The sequence below is a fragment of the Esox lucius genome, chromosome 6 (assembly GCF_011004845.1).
Source record: "Esox lucius isolate fEsoLuc1 chromosome 6, fEsoLuc1.pri, whole genome shotgun sequence".
Classification (NCBI taxonomy): domain Eukaryota; kingdom Metazoa; phylum Chordata; class Actinopteri; order Esociformes; family Esocidae; genus Esox; species Esox lucius.
This window is the reverse complement of record NC_047574.1, coordinates 28,257,547-28,279,397: the sequence shown is the minus strand read 5'-3', so window position 1 is coordinate 28,279,397 and position 21,851 is coordinate 28,257,547. Positions and strand designations below refer to the sequence as shown.

Here is a 21,851-nt window from a genome sequence, read left to right as displayed (position 1 = left end):
TCTACTTCACTCTGACTGAATTCCCAAAAGGACAAGGATACTGGAAGTTTAATCAAAGCCTTTGAAACGTTGAATCATTTGTGACCAGAAAAATATAATTTATTACAAATTGTTTTAAGGACAACATTGACTCAGCAGATCCTCATGTGGTATGTGATGCATTCAAATGTACATTTAGAGGCCACTCAATACTAAAGTCTGCAACAAATAAGAAAAAATACCTGGGAAGGGAAAATAAACTAAAGACAGAGAGAATTTAATAGTTGAGTTAGATAGTAGTCGAAACGATCAAGACAATAAACAAAAATTATAAATGAAAGAAAAAGAAATGGAGTCCATAATTCAGGAATGATCAAACCTCTGCTACTATAAAAGCAAAGCCAACTGAATGGAAAACGGTGAAACATTTACTACATAAAAAAAAAATATATCTTCAACCTGAAGATGTCTTGGGAGAGACAACAAAGTATTTTGAGGAAATATACTCAAAACCTCCACTTCACCCACTAACTGAGGAAAATTGCAAGGATTTCTTTCCTAATAAGCAGGAAGTTGATTTAACATATATACAAAAGTAACAGGATAAGGAAAAAATAACAGTAGAGGAACTCCAGAAGGCTATCAAATCTTTGGAGACTGGTAAGTCACCAGGGCTTGATGGTATTCCCACAGAAGTATATCTAACCTTTTTTGAAGAATAAAAGTGTGCCCTTTTAAACTGATAGACAATGGTACAGTGCGGATAACAAGTATTTGATACACTGCAGAATTTGCAGGTTTTCCTACTAACAAAGCATGTAGAGGTCTGAAATTTTTATCATAGGTATACATCAACTGTGAGAGACGGAATCTAAAACAAAAATCCAAAAAATCACATTTTATTATTTTTTTACAATTAATTTGCATTTTATTGCATGACATAAGTATTTGATCACCTACCAACCAGTAAGAAATCTGGCTCTCACAGACCTGTTTTTTTTTTTAAGAAGCCCTCCACTAATTACCTGTATTAACTGCACCTGTTTGAACTCCTTACCTGTATAAAAGACACCTGTCCACACAATCAAACAGACTCCAACCTCTCCACAATGGCCAATACCAGAGAGCTGTGTAAGGACATCATGGATAAAATTGTAGACCTGCACAAGGTTGGGATGGGCTACAGGACAATAGGCAAGCAGCGTGGTGAGAAGGCAACAACTGTAGGCGCAATTATTAGAAAACGGAAGTTCAAGATGACGGTCAATCTCCCTCGGTCTGGGGCTCCATGCAAGATCTCACCTCGTGGGGCATCAATGATGATGAGGAAGGTGAGGGATCAGCCCAGAACTACACGGCAGGACCTGGTCAATGACCTGAAGAGAGCTGGGACCACAGTCTCAAAGAAAACCATTAGTAACACACTACGCCATCATGGATTAAAATCCTGCAGCGCAAGCAAGGTCCCCCTGCTCAAGCCAGCGCATGCCAGGCCCATCTGAAGTTTGCCAATGACCATCTGGATGATCCAGAAGAGGAATGGGAGAAGGTCATGTGGTCTGATGAGACAAAAATAGAGCTTTTTGGTCTAAACTCCACTCGCCGTGTTTGGAGGAAGAAAAAGGATGAGTACAACCCCAAGAACACCATCCCAACCATGAAGCATGGAGGTGGAAACATCATTCTTTGGGGATGCTTTTCTGCAAAGGGGACAGGACGACTGCACTGTATTGAGGGGAGGATGGATGGGGCCATGTATCGCCAGATCTTGGCCAACAACCTCCTTCCCTCAGTAAGAGCATTGAAGATGGGTCGTGGCTGGGTCTTCCAGCATGACAACGACCCAAAACACACAGCCAGGGCAACTATGGAGGGAGCTGAAAGTCTTTATCGCCCAGCGACAGCCCCGAAACCTGAAGGATCTGGAAGAAGGTCTGTATTGGGCCAAAATGCCCGCTGCAATGTGTGCAAACCTGGTCAAGAACTACAGGAAACATATGATCTCTGTAATTGCAAACAAAGGTTTCTGTACCAAATATTAAGTTCTGCTTTTCTGATGTATCAAATGCATGCAATGTCGTGCAATAAAATGCTAATTATTTACTTCAAAATCATACAATGTGATTTTCTGGATTTTTGTTTTAGATTCCGTCACTCACAGATGAAGAGTACCTATGATAAAAAAATGCTTTTTAAGTGGGAAAACCTGCAAAATCGGCAGTGTATCAAATACTAGTTCTCCCCACTGTACTTGGTGCCATGGGATTGGAATATCAAAACGATTTTCCTCACATTTTTTGAATGCTGTAGGGTGCCGCAGTCATACTTTTTGTCGCAAGATGGAAGAGATATATTTTGCGGTTTATGTTAGTCTGGTTTAACCATGCATGATCTTTAATAGATGGGCGACCAGGATATTGCTTTCTTGAGTTTTAATTTTCTTTCTCCATTTGTCTGGTATGGCTGTAATGAGTTGATTATTCCTCCGAAGTGAGCATGTTTCACCATATGCTTGTTTGAGTTGCTCCTGAGTGATAAGATTCCTGTCTTTGTTTGTGATGTCAAGATAACATTTACAAGAAGGGTATCTTGACATCACAAAAAAAATGAAGAGAACACTGCACCTTTTTCTTTCCTTTCCAAAAAAGTCAAAAAGTTAAGTTTTGAGTGAGAAACAGAAGCAGTGGTCTCTTAATTTTAACCCTTCTGTTCCTCACTCAAAACCTTCCTTTTTGACTTTTTTGGAAAGGAAAGAAAAAGGTGCTGTGTTCTCTTAATTTTTTATGAAGCTGTATGTACCATTTGTAAAGAAAACATGAGTGAGCAGCAGCATAGGAATTTCATGACGGCCACGGCGGCCATGGCCCTTGTTGCCCTTCGATCTGGCCGTGATGCCCTGAAAATCATTGTATGCCCTAAGGCCACAATGGACTTTGCCTTGTACCCCTGCTACCTTCAAAATCACAGGGTAAGCAGTTGGTTTGTTTGTAAGTTTGTAATTTGCAACTGAGAAAAACCACAAGAACAGAATACATGCAGGTAACCAAGCTAGTTAGTTATCGATGGATAGATATCTGACTTATTTAGTGCTTAACTGAATCAAACCTCTCTGTTTTGGAAGGTGTGTTCTTGAGCAACTGGGAAGTGGGAAAGTTCTGACCTCTGAGTGGAACTTGAACGCTTTTTGAGAGCTCCGAGATGTAACATTATGTTTGACTTCACTAGACATGGCAGCATTTGTGGTGAAAAATAACAAGGTGAAAATGTATAATAACATTTCCCCGACCTGCACGTGTTATTTTATTGGGTTGTGGCTATCACTTTCGATAGTTATAAAACCACCACGAAACTTGGATATTTTAAGAATTCTCACTCAATGATCAGAAATATTTTATATAGTTTGATCAATTTGAGACACACAGCTGGACATTTGAATTGTAAATGTTTATTGTCTTAAAATAAAAAAAGGTAGAGAAAGATGTGTTATACAGAGCAGCCTGTACACTGCGCTTACAATTATTAGGCAAATCAAATTTCTCAAGATATATTTTATTGTTGAACAAACACAATGCTCTCAGTCAATCCAAAATATCTTTGATCCTCAAACCTGAATGTTTAACAAAGGAAACATTTATTTTGATCTTTCATACATAAGTGTGCACAATTATTAGGCAACAGTTAGTGTGCAGAATTATTAGGCAACTAAATTACAAAAATAATTTGTCCAACTTGTTTATTCTAAAAATGTTTTGTTAGTGCAAACAAATAAGTAACACTAAATTATTTCTAAATTATTCAGTGACCGATATAGCCACCCTTCCTTTCAATAACTGCCATGAGCCTTCCATCCATGCAGTCTGTCAATTCTTGATCTGTTCACGATCAACTTTCGCTGAAGAAGCAACCACAGCCTCCCAGATTCTGTTCAAAGAGGTGTATTGTCTTCCCTGACTGTAAATCTCCCGTTTCTCAATAGAATAGGATTTAAGACAGGTAAGGAAAGGGGCCAGGTCATTATTCTGGCATCTATGAGGCCATTGCTTGCTAGCCAAGCAGTGGAGTACTCGGATGCATGTGATTGGGCATTGTCATGCATAAAGATCATGGCCTTCTTGAATGCTGAGGACATCTTCCTGTACCACTGCTTGAAAAAAGTATCTTCCAGAAACTGGCAGTAGGTTTGGGAGTTGAGTTTCAGTCCATCTTTAACCCAAAAAGCTCTAACTACCTCATCCTTAATGATAGCAGCACATACCAGTACCCCTCCTCCACCTTGCTGGCGCCTGACTCGAAGAGGTGCCCTGTGTCCATTACTCATGGGCTGTGTCCATTACTGATGGCCACAGGCCCATTCATCTGGTCCATCAAGAGTCACTCTCATTTTATCTGTCCATAAAACCTTTTAAAAATCTGACTTCAGGTAGTTCTTTTCCAAATTTATACGCTTCGTGTGAATCTTATTTAGTGGTGGTCTTCTTTCAGCCTTCTTGACCTTGGCCATGTCTCTGAGCACTTTACACCTTGTACTTCTGGACACTCCATGTAAGTTGCAGTTCTGGAATATGGTGACACTGGAGGATAATGGGTTCCTGATAGCGTCATGTTTAATTATTCTCAATTCTTTTGCAGTTAATTTGCATCTTTTCTTCTCCATAAATGTTTTGCACCCCAGTTGACTATTCGCAACAAAACGTTTGAGTTTCCAGTGGTCACTCCTCAACAGTTTAGCTATTTCAAGAGCAGGGCTCGAAAATAACGATTGCCCAGGGCCAGTAAAAAGTGACGTTGGGTCATTTGAACAAGCAACTCACTGTCCAGATCAAGGGCCAGTGCTAAAATAATTATTGAAAGTTTTGAAAATCACATTATAAACTCAACATCCTGCAGTTGTTTTGCAGCGCTTGGCATGCACTGTTGGCCAATCAAGAGTTGAGTAGTGGTTGTCAAATGTTATTTATCTAATCTTAATACATAATTTTTTACATTCTTTTAAAAAACTGTCGGAAGACACTGAAAGTGAAGATGGCACCAAAGGATAATTATAAGCTCAAACGGAAGCGCAACTTTTTATCTCAGTGGACTTTGATGGAACTCAGATGCACTGTGTCGTCTGTTTAAATGCAGACGCACATTGTGCCATTATAACAACACTTATAACAACAGCATATCACGTAACTATGACAGACCAGATGGTCGCTTCGTTCCCCCGGGAACTATTTTGCAGGATGGTCAGATAATGGTTGAAAACATAGCTAGTTTTGCATACCTCGGTTGTAACGAGTGGTTATTTCAGTCAAAGTTGCAACTGCCATGTGATTGGTTGATTAGATAATTGCATTAATGAGAAATTGAACAGGTGTTCCTAATAATCCTTTAGGTGAGTATATATATATATATATATATATATATATATACATACACACACACACAATAACAATATACCCAATACAAATGACACTATTTTCATTGGTAGCCTAGCAGGTTAGAGAGCCTGACCTCATCAGAAAGGTTACCAGAGCCGGCAATGTGAAAAATCGCTCTGTAGCCCTAATTGGTCCTAGTACTCACTCCAGATAGGAGCATCTGAGAAATTACTCTAATATAATGTAAAATGTCATAAGGCATGTCCCTTGCACACAATGACTAAATCAATGGTATGGACTGTAAGGTACAAAAACATTACTGGTGAAGATGTCATTAAACATGCTGTTTACGTTACCGGCAAATGTGTTTATTCCAATAGGGGATTGTGGGAAATGCAGTGTGTAAAGTCTGTTCTCTAACTTCACGGTATCAGCAGAATCAGCGAGCTTTTAATTGAGTACAATCTCCTTTAGCTCTCTTCCATTCATGTGTTTGGTAATAATGAGCACTCAAGTCCAGACAGGTGGCCCAGCGTTTCAGATTAGGAATGCAGAACTGGGGCCTCAGCAAAATAAACAAGATATATGCTTTTACTTAATACTCCAAAGAACACAACTTAAAAGAAATGTGAGATTTCTCTATTCAAAAAAGTGGTATACAAAACAATGATGAGAGCATGAGAAAGGCCAAGGAGCCAAGGTTCCTGTTAAATTTCTTAACATTTATACAACCCCATCAAGCTGAATGGTCTTCTTTCATTATATTGATCTACTTCCTACTTTTCAGGAAGAGATACGCATCATGGTTGATACAAAGGGAGCTGGCTGACTTTGCTAAACATGGACTGTTTGACTAGTGTAATTGTCTATTTATAATTTCAACTACAACATCACCATGCTTTCCTTAAATAAGAGTCTGTTTGAAAAGCCTCTTTAACATAAACCAAAACTATCACACAAATCACAACCATGTGGTTGTGAATTATTACTAATGTTGGTGGTATGTAGCTTATTGCAGGGTTTTTGCAGTCAATGACAAATCAAATTGATGAACTCCAAAGGATGTTTTCAAGCACATTGTGGTCATTTTCAAATGAGCCTTTCACTCAATATGATTAGTACACACAAATACAAGTACCTGGTTTCTTCCCATATTGAAATATGGAAGAACAATAAATACATGAGGAATGAAGCAACTACAGCAAAATTCCACATGAATCCCCATCAATGATGAATAGAGATGGCCAATTTCAGTTCTAGACTTTCTCAAATTGAAAGAAAATTGAAATAAGGTGTTTCTGGAAGCATTATGATCAAGGTAGTGTTAGGTGGCAAGAACAGGATTAGTGCATTCCATGACAATTTTATTTGTCAAATGATTTGCTTTGTATCCATAAATACAGATAGGTTTGTCAACCTGGTAGAAGATTTTCACTGTAAAGAGAGAACAGTCATGTCTGACTTAGAAGAGAAGAAAGCTTGTTCAGTCAGAGATTCAGATAATTTCCTTTTACAGTTATTTTTATAGCCCAATACAAACAACATGAGCTACTTTAAAGTTACCAATATTGCCATGACTGTCTTTCAACTGTCAAAATTGAGCACTCTGTTCACATTTTTGGAGAAATTGCACATAAACAAGTGGTGCATTTAGTGATTTCGCAAAAGAAATCAAATGGGAAGCCAGACAATGTCAACAATATGAAAATGTAAATTAATTTAGTTAAGAACAAACTCAATGACCAAATTATCCTAAAACAGTGTGTGATTCTTAATGTCTTCTCATACAGCTCTGGAAAAAAAATTAAGAGACCACTGCACCTTTTTCTTTCCTTTCCAAATAGAGTCAAAAAGGAAGGTTTTGAGTGAAGAACAGAAGGATTCATATTAAGAGAACACTGCAAATTGAATGCCTTCTGTTCCTCACTCAAAACTTTTTTGGAAAGGAAAGAAAAAGGTGCAGTGGTCTCTTAATTTTTTCCAGAGCTGTAACTCACCACCCCAATATACACAGACAGGCCCTGTCCCATAGTTTAAGAAATGGTTTACAAGCATGGGTTTAGCTCTCTATCAATTAGGATATCATGAAGTTTACCTCACACAAGTCGAACTCGACAATCTCCTTGCATTTCATGATGTGCTTTGGCAGCATCACAATAGCACTTGCACACACACACGCACGCACACTGGGGAATGTTTTCCAGAGCAGTTTCATTTAAATCAGCGGAGTGATGATTGACCTCATCCTAAGTGTTACCTGGCAGGGATTGCGATACACTCTAAAACCTGATGCTTGTGAGGACAAAGATCTTGCCACACACTGCAACCGAGGCCTGATTCACTGATTTAGCTGCAGGCCTACTCTGTCACTCAGCTAAAACCATAGGCTTCTGAACCGCTGTCCTGAGGCAACTGCTACCACATGTTTTCACTGTGTCTAAGGTCTTTTATCAACTGAAAAGGGCATGAGGATGCCCAATATGACCTCATATTTTCAGGACAAGCCAAATGACTATTTGCCGGACCGCATAAGCAGCCGGCCAAGAAGAGCAAATGTCTCTTACTGAGTGAGTGAATGACTGACTGACTACCCCTTGTTAAATAGCATAGTGGTTAGCGACGGTTTCCCACACAGGGGACCAGTGTTCAAGACTTTCTGCAGTCAAAGCAAATTTTGCAACTTCACTGGCCACAACCTTCAGAAGCGATGTTATATTAAGCCTAAAATGAAATTCTTTACGGTCATATTCCGACTATTTCTGGTGGATTTCCGAAGTACACATCTGTGCATGGTTTTTGGGGTAATATAGGCTAGATCACAACCCCTTGGGCAGTAAATGAGGAGGGGTTTCCACGATTCTCTTGTCTTTTCACTTGACGAAAAAGTCAGTTATCATCACCTACTTTATATTAATAGGTATTGGATCAATGTAATTCCTGAATGAAAGAAAAACGAACGTTGTTGTACCATGAAAATCACCAACAAAAACATAGCCTTAGAAAAAAGGTAAGAGATAATAGTGAACAAACAGCACAAAATGTTGCTAACCTATTTAATGTATTTATCAAAGACAGTTATGCAACACCCAATTTCCCCAGGTAAAAAAGTAATTAATACCTTAAGACTCAAAAACTGGTTAAGCCACTTCTAGCAGAAATCACTACAACCAAACCCTTCCTGCAGTTATTGATCACTCTCTCATAGTGCATTATGGGATTTTTGTTGTCCATGCAGAACTGCTTTAACCCACTATCAAACTTCTCGTTTCAGGTCTTGCAAAAACATCTCAATGGGGTTTAGACCTAGCTTTGATATGGCCATTCTAAAACATTACATTTCTTGTTATTCTAATGTAGAACTGTATGGTTTGGATCATTGTCTTGCTGCATTATCCAGCTCCATGAATGGCCTGGCATTCTCCTTTAGAAGTCTCAGATACAAAGAAGAATTCATGCCCCCGTAAAAACAATGTGCCCACTCTACTTAAAACATTAGGTAACTATTAACATCAGCTTAATGCGATTTTTCAATAAGAGGAAATACTCACTTCAATTTTTTAACCAATCATCCCTGTAATGTCCTTTTGCACTGGAATTTGCTAGTACATTGCATTGGCTTTAGCTGGTATGGTTTTGCACATTCCTCAATCCTCGTACAGTAACCAGAGATGGTTTTGATATCCACTCAATCACGGCCCATCACTCCTCAAATCAACAACAAGCTGCGTAATATCAACATATACATATGTACTTGTCTTTCATCAAACATGTGTACAACATTTGCTAAGTAATCCTAAAATCTACAAATGTTGAAATACCCACAATCCTCTAAGAAAAGGGCTACGTGGTAAGTTGTTGGGAGACCATAAAACATTTAAATAAATGATTTAATTAAATCATATTTCTATTCCAAGAAAACATTATGCCCAGAAAGAAGTGACAGATGTAGCATGTCATTATGACATAATATTTTTAAGTTGTTGGTAATATTCACAAATACTTGTTGAAATTCAGCAGCCTAGTAAATAATTTTTTGTTAAATGTCATCAACTTTTGGGGTAATATTTTTCCTAGCCGGCAAATAATCTTCTACAGTATGGTTCTTTTAATGATGGGAAGTAGTTCAGATCCTGATGCAGCAAGACATCCCAAAATAATGTGGAATACAGTGTCTGGTTTATGTCAGGTATAATAAGGCTTTTATGTTGTTCGAAAAAGACCATCAAACACTGGTCCAGAACTCTTATGCTTTTTGCCAAACTTGGGATGGAAATTAATATTCTTCATAATGACCAGTGGTTTCCACCTTGCTACTTTACTGTGAATCCCATTTTTGTTGCACAGAGTCTAGTAGAGTCATGAACACTGACCTTTGCTGAGGGGAAAGAGGTCTGAAGATCACTGGATGCTGTCCTGGATGATTTTATGCTTCACTCTCTGAGAGATTTTGGCAGGATAGTGACTCTTGGAAACATTCACTACCATCCCAAACTTTCTCCATTTAGACAATATGGTTCAGAAATGGAACACTAAACGGATGAGTCAACACTGTTTTCCAATATATATTGATCATGGCATGATGTGGCTTTGGAACTTACAGGCCCAAATTGTGTCTGATATCGATATCGGATACAGGCCAAATCAGGCCAGATGGTTTACCAAGGGATACACCTGAGCGAAATAATCCCTTATGAAAACATGGAAAAATGTTTCACTAATTATTCTTTTCCTGGTGAATACAACCTTGAAGCTGGGATAAACACATAGCTGTTATTAAAGGAAGACGAGAGGAAACCTCCATGGGTCCTCTTACAATACACACAGACATACACTCATTATGGGTTGTGTTTCAAGTAATCGTAGCCTCTGTTTACCTATATCACTTCAATGTCCTTGGGTTTGCTCATAGCTGCTATAAATAGATGGGATATAGATGGGTATTGGAGAAAAATATAGATTAGACATAGATGGTTTTGGATAAAGATACACATTAGATAAAGATGGGTACTGGTGGAAGTGCCTGGCATGGCTGAGTAAATCTACTCATGTTGACAAAAAACTGTGGCAACAATATCCGCATGCAGTCAGTGGAGTGGACAATCTCAGCACCATTACAAGGATCATGTCTGGGTGTAGACTTTTAAATCTAGAATTTACGGAAAGAAGGGGTTTCCTTTTGGGGGAAAAAGTATTTTGCAAGGTAAATCCCAATTATTAACATTTTCTTCAAAGTAAAACAGGAAGTAACAAACCTTTGACAGCTTTGCACTTCTTTTAGACTCACCACTGATGACTATCAGCACACATTGGGTCCAGGGTTACTGCTTCCTCTCCAACTTTCTTCCCTAAGGGGAGAAAAGAGGTGGATATGAATAAAGCTAGCTACTTTGCTGAAACACATAGAGGGTACACCATACCTGCAGTACATTGGGTTAAGTGTCAGAGACAGTATATATAAACATACCTGCTTAAAATTAATTACATTAAAATCCAACAAAGACATGGACATCCTTTACTCCTAGGTTGAAATACATGTGTATTATGTATCTGGTATATAAAACAAATACATTCAATTTAATACACCCAAAACAAGTTCAGTAATTGTAAAACCAAAATGGTTGACCTCATTGTATTTTTAGAGGACTGTTTTTTTCTACTAGTTATTCCAAATATTATCTTAAAATACCTGGGTTAAATGTATGCTAATGTATTCAAGTCAGTTTATTGAATGTGTTCAGATACTTTTTCAAGTGTATTCCCTAATTCCTTGAATTTTATACAACAATTCATACCCAAATACTTACATGATATGCATGTGAAAGAAACCAAATTATATCTACCCTCCATCTCTTACGTCATTTAATAAAACACCTTACCAAACAAACAATGACACCACACAAAAGAGGTGAAACTGGGCATGAGCTAATAAATGAATAAGAATAACAATGATATGAAACATAATCCATGAAGTTAGCAGGTCCCTTACATGCCATGTCATTAGTCTATTAGTAGCACCAACGTGGGCGTCACTTGACGTTTGACATCTGCTGCCTTAAATAGCCAACATTACATCACCCTGTTTTCCTTTGAATTTCCGAAGCCTTTGACAAGTGCTTTTTGCGGGAAAGCACCTGGCCAACTGAGTAGATTGACTAGAGGCCCAATTAATGCTGGGGTTTTGTGTATGAACAAACAGGTCAATCCGGCCAGAACTGTACAGCAGAAATGTTCTGTCAGAATAAAAAAGGTAGATAGTATAGTGTTGCACTTGAATGACAACTTGTAGATGCTCACAGTGAACATGCAGTATTATAACAGTGTAACATAAGACATGCAAAGAGCATTGCAAGTAATCTAACTCCTTGCCTAAAAGCACTGTAGGGGATGGAGTATAAGGCAACAGCTGTGAGAAAATAAAATACTACGATTTCAGTGAACACCTCTGTACACTTTGAAGTGGTTTGTGCGATCACAGCTGTTAACTAAAAAGATAAATAGTATATTGTATTGGCATTTCCAGAGCTATCTTAAAATTTAAAATCTCCAAATTTGAAGACGGCCGTAATATATTCCTAATGTGCAGACCTAAGGGCCAAGCACAACTCAAGCCCAACCACATCCGATTCACTGGCATGGTGGTTTGTGTGTACACCCTGAAATTGGAAGGATGTGGGTTTGATTCCCAGTCGAGTCGTACCAAAGGACACGCCGCCTGCCTCACAGCAGTAAGGAGATGGACAAAGGTTAAGGCTATTTAGCTGTGACTTCTATACAGGACTGTATTAGTACAATAAGCTGCCTCACACTTGAGAAACAGGAGCTCCCTATCCTATGAACCATTCTGCCTTGCATAAGCCAAGACTTGTACCAGACTACTAACTTAATTGACAACCCAGTCTTTCTTTTGACAACCTAAATTGGAGCAATAGACCCGGTCAACGGTTCACCATGCATTGTGGGCAATGATGCACAGACATTACATATGCTAGCAGTGAGTGTTTCATCTTAACCACGCAAGACAGCTGTGCTTAAAATAACTTTGACGAAGTTCACCACACATCCTGCTAGTTCTCTGTGGCCAGATCCCACACTGGTTGAGGTCATATTTGTGATCCTACTCTACAAGTTCAAGCCAACTTGGTTGGTTTTCCAGGTGTCATTCAGTCCTGGCTGTGCAAATGACAATACATCCATACAATGCTAAGATCTCTGTTATAGTTGTACTTTCCCGAACACTTTACACAAAAGTTCCCAGTTTTCTGATTCATTTGAATGTTTCTGGAACAGTGTAACCCTAATCTTTGGTCCATCAAGTCAATTCTGCAGATGTGAGGGTCAGTGTGTTATTTCTTACCAGTCTCTGCATGACTTTTCTTCTGCTCTAGGTTGGTAGTGATATCGTGAACATCCACGTAGGCCCGAACAAGTCGCCATAAGAAAGCTGTGTTCTGTCCAAACTATAATGAAAAGATACATTTCAGGGTCACTAAACAAATAAAGACCTTCTTTCAAAGCCAGGCTTGAGCCAGAAACTTGCTCAGACTTCAAATAGGGTGAACCTATACTATTGATTGCATTGCTCAAAGGAAACCTAATCAACTGCATCTGTACTCATAGCTAGTGGAAGTTTACATCCCCTGATCAGCCTAAACATTTGCTTACTAAAATACATGTACAAAGGAATTACTTGTAAAATAAATGTTTGACCTAAACTTAACTTTATCTTCAAATAAAAAAAATATAATTCAGATCAAATGAAATATGAAAGGAGGAGGGTGCAGGCAAAATGTTAAAGGAAAACCAAATACTGAAGAAAAGTTTTATTTTGTAGCGATTATAGTTACACAAATTTTAATGCCAAAAAAACCAGAATGTTTTTTCAAGTGGCATTGAGTCCTTATCCAGGAATATATTTGCTGGGAAAGCAGACACATGCTTTGTATATTGTTGTCCATCAGAGGTTTCCATCCAAAATTTGTGAGCTTGAGCATTTTTGACAAAACAATTGATTGCATAAGTGCAAAGTGGGTAGAATCTTATTTTTATTTAATCACTGTCAAAAAGTAGTTCTGTCAAGTAATACCTCTGGGTTTTGAAAATATCCTGCTGTTTTATTTCGGTAATTTAGGAAGATTTATACAATCTTCTGTCAAATTGAACAAGTGAAGTAAGTTGCAAATATCTGTAGGGGTATTAAATCACTTGTAGATGTATTCTGAACTGGTTGTATGATGTGACCCACCTCCTGTCTCTTATCCAGCAGGATGCGGAGGCACTCCCTCTTATCTCCATCGGTGCCACTGTGTAGAGCATCCACCCTCTCCAGGAGGGTGGATAACTCATCCAGAGGTTCAACCACCGTCACTTCCTCCTCAATGTCCTCGTCTTCACTCTGCTCTTCATCCTCAGTGTCTGTAAATGCAGTTATGTACCTACAAAACACGTGAGCATTCATCAGCACCACAGCCTACATTCTCAGATTGCGTAGCATGTTTTCTCCTACTTAACTTAGGTGGCAGGAAGGTACACAATGTCTTGGTGGTACCCTGATCAGTGGACTCGGTCGGAGGGGGAATCAGTAACTACGCAATGATTAACTTACAATATACTATTTTCAAACTCAACTCCCATTATCTTCACCCAGCACAACCAGAAGAGGACCGGGCACACCTCAGTCTGGTTGCTTTCTAGGTTTCATACTGATTTTGGACTCTACTAGGGAGTTTTTCCAAGCCAATGTACATTAACTATTGTTACTTGCTGTAAAAACTGCTGATGTAAAAAGGGCTTAATAAAATAGATTGATTGACCTCCAATTCTTACTTCACTAATCAATTCATTAACAGGTAGAACAGAACACCAGCAGTAGTCTGAAACATGCAGATTAAAAGTTGAAGACCCCTGGCATTGGGTTTGACAAGTTATGGATCTGGCATCAGGCAATTTCTGTAAGGTATAGTAATGAAGATAAGTATCTCCAGACGTCTGGCAATGGATTGTGAGCCTTAGTTAACGAGTGTCTTTTAATACTCCCTGTCTGCCAGACACTCAATATAGGATTATCCTTCACAGCATGTTTACACGCAAACAGCAACATATTTGCTAACACAAGTGGGTCACCTAAATGTCTACATAAACGCTGCCTGGAAGTTGAGAAATCATGACTTCTTAATGAGGATACCTGTAGGGTTTCCTGCGCAGAACACAGAGAGACTTGTTTGTCTCTGTCATGGTGAGGCACGCTATGTGCCCACATTAGGCTATATTTATGCCTTTATGGCATTAGAAAAAGTCCCCTTTAAGTATGTACTAACACCCTGAGCACCCTGAGCTACCAATGGAGTGGGGAGGTTTAAGTGCTGTGTATTAATGACATAGGCAGGTAGAAATAATAAGACATAGATAAAAAGTGAAAACATGAAAGGCTTCCAATTAAGTACTGGCAACAGTTGCATGTGCGTCATCTGTGGTTAAAGGGAACATTTAGGACTCCGAGGCAATGGTTCTGTGCCTGGGATGGAGATGTGTTGGAGCCGCTGACAGGAGCATTATGGGAATTTAAGTGTGCTAGAGGCCACATCTTAAATCCCACCCACCGCCCCACACCTATCCTCAAATTAGGTCATAATACATGATTACATAAGTTGTTGACTTTCAGACAGAAGTACAATCATATGAAAAAGTCAGTAGACCTTATGGAATTATATATTTTCACATATTATTTGGACATATGGAAAGGTAATGTTCACTTCCACACTAATGACAGATACAAGGAAAGCTAATTTAACATACTCAAAGAACGACAAAAATGCATTTCTCAGTGCATAAAACAACAGCTCCAACAGCTGGTGTTGCACTCTTTGACTGATAGTAACAATGTAGACATTGTCTATGATTTTCTTACACTGACTGGGATGAAAGTTCAAGCAGCATCTTAAGGGGGTTGAACTGTTTCATGTTTGAGGGCTTTCTTTCCTGCACAGCCCACTTCATGTCCCCCAAGCCTTTCAATAGGACTGAGATCTGGTCTTGGGCTTCACCCAGGTGTTTTCCAGCAAATATCAGTGGATTCTTGATATTCTTCTTTAAGAGCAGAGGCTTCTTCCTTATTGATCTCCCATGTACGCATAGTTTGTGCAGTGTGTTCATGACAGTTGACTCATTCACTTCAACACTGATTGCGGCAAGAGAGGCCTATACCCAGCGGTTCTTACAGACTTCTTTGAGCAACTTTTGGTCAGTGCTTGGGCTGAATTTGGTTGGACGATGTAGATTGCCAGTGGTCTGGGCATATTTCCATTTGTAGATGATTCGTCGTACAGTGGAATTATATACATCAAACTGCTCAGAAATGTATTTCTAACCCGTCAAAAACTCATGATCATAAATAATTTTCTCCAATAGGTCTTTTGATATTGGCATGATCAGATTGGCATGAATTAACCAATCACATTCAGACTCATGTTAAATGGAAGTCATTACACACCTGCCATCATTTAAAGTGACTCTGATTAATCACAAAAAAAGTTCAGCTGTTCTGCAGAGAGCTTCCAAAGCATCAGAGGAATCTCATTGTCGAATGATATCAGTCAGGAGAAGGGTACAAAATAATTTCCAAAGCATTAGATATACCATGGAACACAGTGAAGACAGTCATCATCAAGTGGAGAAAATATGGCAACAACAGAGACATTACCAAGAACTGGACGTCTCTCCAAAATCTATGAAAAGACGAGAAGACAACTGGTCAGGGAGGCTTCCAAGAGGCCTACAGCAACATTAAAGGAACTGCAGGCATCACCAGAAGAAGATTTACGTTTTGGAACGGAACCAGCCAGAGCCCAGATATGAATCCAATTGAACATCTGTGGGGTGATCTGAAGAGAGCTGTGCACAGGAGATGTCCTCACAATCTGACAGATTTGGAGCACTTTTGCAAATAAGAGTGGGCAAATATTGCCACATCAACATGTGCCATGCTAATAGACTCCTACCCAAAAAGACTGAGTGTTGTAATAAAATCAAAAGGTGCTTCAACAAAGTATTAGTTTAAGGCTGTGCACACTTATGCAACCAGGTTATTGTGAGTTTTTTATTTTTCCCCCTCAAAGATTTCAGTTAGTTTTTCGATTGAATTGTTCACGTTATAGGTCACATTAAAGGTGGAAAAAGTTCTGAAATAATTTCTTTGTCTCAATCTTTTACATCACAAGAACCTGGCATTTTAACAGGGGTGTGTAGACTTTTTATATTCACTGTATATGGTTAAGACCAAACCAGGCCATGTGTCTAATCTTTATGGAAGGCTAGACCCTCCATTTTTGGGTATACCTGATTAGAATTTTTGCCATTTTATGTGAAGGTAAATGTAGGTGTGTACCAACAATACAGGAAACTGTATTTCTGTTTATTTACATTGCATAAATGGTTTCAAAGTTCAAATTGTTTGTGATTTATTAAACACTGCCACTGCTAAGGTGCTGTGGTCTCTTAATTTTTTCCAGAGCTGTAACTAGCACCAAGAGCTAAAAGCAAAAACCTCAGGGATATAATCCCATTTACCCCGTTTTCCAATCAAACTGGTAACAGTCATGGAACTGCTTTATGTAGGGATTATGCTGCTGTCAACTCTCTGCTCTGTCGTATGTGTGGCCAACAAACTCAAACTCCCTATGCTGGTGTTTTAATGCAGCTGTTTGCTTGAGACCGCAGGTCTTAATCTCTCGGAAGAACAAATCAAACACACTGCAGCTCTAGCCAAGAAACAGGCACGCCCACTCATTCATTCACTCGCTTGCACAACACACAGTGAAAAGCCTGACCGACTGTTTCACCAGACAACAGTAGATTCAATCTTATAATACTGTTATCATCATAAATTGGGTAAAATGGTTTAAATACATTTACATTATAAAACGAATTTGGTGGCAACACATGAAGAGAGAATAAATCAATGCAATGACAAAGTTTTAATGAACAAACTGTTGTACCACAGGGTATAGTCTGTTGGCCACTGGCGTCCATGGGAATTTATAAACTCAGGTTCTTAACCCATTCCCTGCACTGACCTCAGAGTAAGCTCCAAACCTGCAGTCTGGGGCTGAACCCATTTATCGGCTAATGCAAATGGACTCATGATCCTGCATGGAGTTCCTTTTGAATAAACAGCGATGGCCATTCAATCCAAGTCTCTGTATGTTTGATAGGCTTGAACACAAACTGGCACACTGAGTGAATGTGTATGTAGAGCCCCTGATGGATTATCATACCTACATTAATTAATGAATTTACCTCTTTCATTCTTCTGAACACCAATTAATTTGCTTGTACTTTTTCTTTTCATTCATGCAACTTTCCCTCCTTGCACTGGTTTACTCAATGAAAGGTGGTGAGAGAAAGAGGCAACAACGCAGTCCTGAGTGATCAGCGCATTCCTGTCACGCCCATGAATCACTGGAGTTGAGAAAGAGAAAAGCCCAGGATGCATTTGTGTGTGTTTATATACCATCATTATCCTCCCTTCGTTTACAGATGGAGAACAAACATCAAATGGCCCGCGGTGCTGTTTCAACACTGTGTAAACGAAGGGGGAAAAAAAGAAGACAGTCTCTAACTTGACTGGGTGCTGAGCCAGTTTGATTAAGGTTGTGTTAGTGAACGGAGCTAAAGGCTGTAATAGGAGCAGGCGTACAGCAGTGCTAGTGGGTAACTTAAAATGTTTAGAGGGCTAATGGATGAACATTTTGAGAGAGACAAAGCTAATTGGTCAGGTCTTAGCTACTATTCTGCTGTTGACAGTAAGGCTCTGGTAAGCATAATGAATAACGACAATGTCTGTGACCAGAAGTTGTGTTAACACAAAATATTATGCATGTGTCACACGAAGAAAAAAAAATTGCTTCTGAAAACCTAGGTGTACTGACCCACCTTTTACTGTTAAATTAGATATTATGCGATTAGCTTGACCATCCAAATCTTAAAGCTACATGCTCTCTCTTCTCTGCAGTGTGGACAGTGTGTGTGGCGGGAGCAGCTGTGAGTTGCATTTCCATTGCTAATTTACATGTCCATGTCATTACTTAACATTGTGCTACTTTTGTCCCACTTGTCTCTCCCGTAACTTTCTGTAGTCTAAGACCCAAGACTAGCTAGCATGATAGTTAAAACGTATGGTGTCATTAAGTCCCAACAACTAAATACAACTCTAAAACTCAAAAACACTTCAGAACATGTGATTTCATTACATTGCTCATCATCACATTTTGTTAATAACTCAGTGAAACATGGATGGATTTTTTGCAGGGATGTGACACAGGAAATGCTTGACCCATTCAAAGGTATTTTTTTTGACATGCTAGGCATGTTGGTAGTCTTTCAGTGGAGCTTAAAGCAGTGGACACCATGGGAAAACTTTTTAAAAAATGATTTAAAAAAACAGCTACAAGAGTGTTACCACCCCAACATCCTCTGGTCAAGGAATTATTCAGCTCAGCTTACTCAGTATGGACCTTGGTGTTGAGAAGGGCCTCTCAAGGATTTATTTAAGACTGAATAAAGTGAGTATAGACATAGGCTGGCTAGGTGTCATGCCTCTCAAAGAAGTGTATATTCCCATGCTTCCCACGTCTCTGTTAATCTCAAGTCTCTTCAACTGATGTCAGGTTCCAATGTTGTGGACAAGAGAAGCCTAGTCAGGACCCATTGCCATGGCCCAGAACCTGCCAGGAGTTGCAACTTGAGGAAGAATTATTCAATGGAGTTTGTTGAATTGGTACAGGTTCTTGGCCCTAGCTCACCTCGGTAAAAAGTAACTGTTTTGTGTTAAAAGGAAGCGTGACCACCCTCATAACAAAACACACCTAAAGGCTTATAGTCAAGCCCAACAAAAACAGTGGAGTATCAGAAGAATTATTTAATGGAGTATCAAAATTATTTGAAAAAAGGCAACATAAGATACAGTAAATCCTTCCAAAGGCTTTTCCCCCCTAAGCAATGAAGATGGCAGGACAGACCTGCTTTGCCATCCCATATGCAAGTAGGCCAAGATTCCAAGTAAGCAAATGTATGTGATAGTAGCAACCTGTTTTTCTGTCATTTACCATCTGGGATTAACGTGAATGGAAGCCACAGGACATAGGGCCTTTTAACATTAAAAGAGTTACCAAGTGAGAGAAGGTGATTAATTTACTTAACGTTTCAGTTTACTGAAACGTGTACTGCCAGATAAACTGAAAGAGAGTTGTGGATATAATTGAGGGATATGTGCAAGCCCCTTTACAGTCTACACTATCCAGACATATTTTCATGTTCTGCAGTAGGTAGCCTGTATATAATGTAATTGGCCACAAAAAGCAGATAAATAACAGCAGGCATCTTGTCAAGGCTCCTTTGAAAGAGGCGACGTACACTAACTCAGAAGACGAGAGCAGTTTCTGTTTGTTTATACTACGAAAAAATCAAAGCAGCTCGACACCTTTGATACCTTTTAGACAATATATTGTAGTGTAAAAAGGTCCATATACTTCCCACAAAATAATTGCAAGACACTCTGATGAATCTTAGAATTGCTAAACTCTTATCTATAGTTTCCTTATGTTAGGTGTACTGACAATGCCGTGTGGCTGCTAATGGAGCATGACATGAAAGCCTGGAGCCAAGCATCTTAGCTTTCAACTCATTCAGCATGCACCCTAGTGGTGATAAGGGATCTCAGGGATTGACTGAAGACTGTATGAAGTGAGTACAGCCTGGCTAGGGGGTCATGCCTTTCAAGTCTATATTCTTATGCTTCCCATGCTTCTGTTACCCTCAAGTACCTCCCAAGAGACTCCACTTTCCAATGATGAGGCCATGAGAAGCCTAATCCGATCATCTTTCGATCCTCGTTTTGCTGTGGACAAAAACCTGCTCAAGAATCTGCCTGATTCTTCAATGGAGCTCCAGTAGGTATGTCAAATTAATACAGTTGAGGTTCTCGGCCTTAGATAATCTCTGCACAAGGAACTTTTTTATACCAAAAGGAAGCTTCACACTTATTGCAATGTTTGGGTAAAGGTCATTAGGCAGGAGATTCTCTCCATCAACAAAGCTAGTTAGTGTGCAGTAAAAGAACACTAGCACAATTCTTTTGCAACTAAATTATGCTTAAGTGACAAAATGAAACTTACAAAGGCCGTTCCTCTCCAAGCAATGGAGAGGCTAAGACAGGTTGCTCCGTAGTGCCATATGAAGGTAGATCATAACTTAGCCAATTAAACTGATAGTGTCAACTTGTTTTTCTGGCTGAGAATAAAGGGAATGGGAGCCACAGGAGTGAAGCTATCCACATGATTGTGAAACACTGACTTTTTTGAACTTATAATCTTATCTACAGTTTCCTTGCATGTGTTGTCTGTTCAGGTGTACTCTGTTCAGGTGACTGCGGGCCTGCTAATGGAGCATGACATGAAAGCCAGGAGCCAAGCATGTTAGCATTATAGGCAATAGGAGAACTGAAGGGGGAGTGATGGTTGGTCAGTGGTGGATTCCCACTGGTGGACTACGTGAGTGGAGGAGGGATATCATGTCCCGCAGACATAGCTACGGGCTGTGTTGGTCAAATGAAACGTGTAAACGTACAGGAATAGTTAGAGCATGTGGGTCTCCGAACAACAGTGATTTGGGTGCATGATTTGAGTTTTTGTCGGTCTACTTTCTAGGGAGAGATACTTTATCTTTGTTGGACATCAGCCCCTTCCAGGAAGTTCAGAATGCGAGAGATTGGGGATACACAACAAACGATTGTGTTTGAAACTCATCACTAATCATGACATCATGTTTACATTCTAAGCTTTTAATAACTAACACAGACAAAGAAGTCCTTCTCTCTACAAATCTCTAAGTGTGTGTAATCAGACATGCCGTTATTACAAAAACAAAAGTCTTCTCCTTAAATTAATTACTCTCCAATGTCATAAACTATCATTCTAAATACAAAAGCACACATTTCCTGTAGCTACAGGTGCGCAGTGTAACATGCATTAACTGCAGTGGGAACAGTTTGAGGAATTACAAGTTCCAACATGACAACATAAACTGAGACTCTGACAGCTGTGCATACATACTGGCAGATTGATGGGCCTACTCGGTTGAGGAGTTAAGTTTGAGGAAGCTGTTTTGACAGATGAAGAATGATTGGTGCAAACTGTGTGAGTTTTCTAAGTTGTGAGTGTGTGTGGCAAAACCATGTAAACACACTCCTTATAAACTTTGACCTGCTCCATAACAGAGCCTCAATCCTTGTCACGCATAGGTAAGGTGTAGAGTACTCTCTATACACGATCATAGCCAGTTTGTGTTTCAGAACACTATCTGAAAATGCAGTGCCTTCCAGAATGATTAGCACAACAGGAATATATGCACAAAGGATGTGAAAAAAACACTTTGTCTTCAGCCTGATGCTCGAAAACAAGTCATTATTTTATTTAAAACATGTAATTATTGCCACCCCCAGAAAATCTTATGAACAAA

At 39.3% G+C, this 21,851-nt stretch overlaps 1 protein-coding gene across 2 annotated transcripts in view; it reads right to left on the bottom strand.

Annotated features, from left to right (window-relative positions):
- Window positions 1-21,851, bottom strand: part of LOC105029711 (regulator of microtubule dynamics protein 2) — a 70,986-nt gene that overhangs the window by 27,312 nt on the left and 21,823 nt on the right. For both annotated transcript variants that reach the window (XM_010903213.4, XM_020047548.2), the window contains exons 3-5: window positions 13,585-13,774; window positions 12,697-12,799; window positions 10,627-10,687 (exon numbers count right to left, since the gene is read on the bottom strand). In XM_010903213.4, coding sequence (XP_010901515.2) covers window positions 10,627-10,687; window positions 12,697-12,799; window positions 13,585-13,774 — 354 coding nt within the window. The remainder of the gene's footprint in view (window positions 1-10,626; window positions 10,688-12,696; window positions 12,800-13,584; window positions 13,775-21,851) is intronic.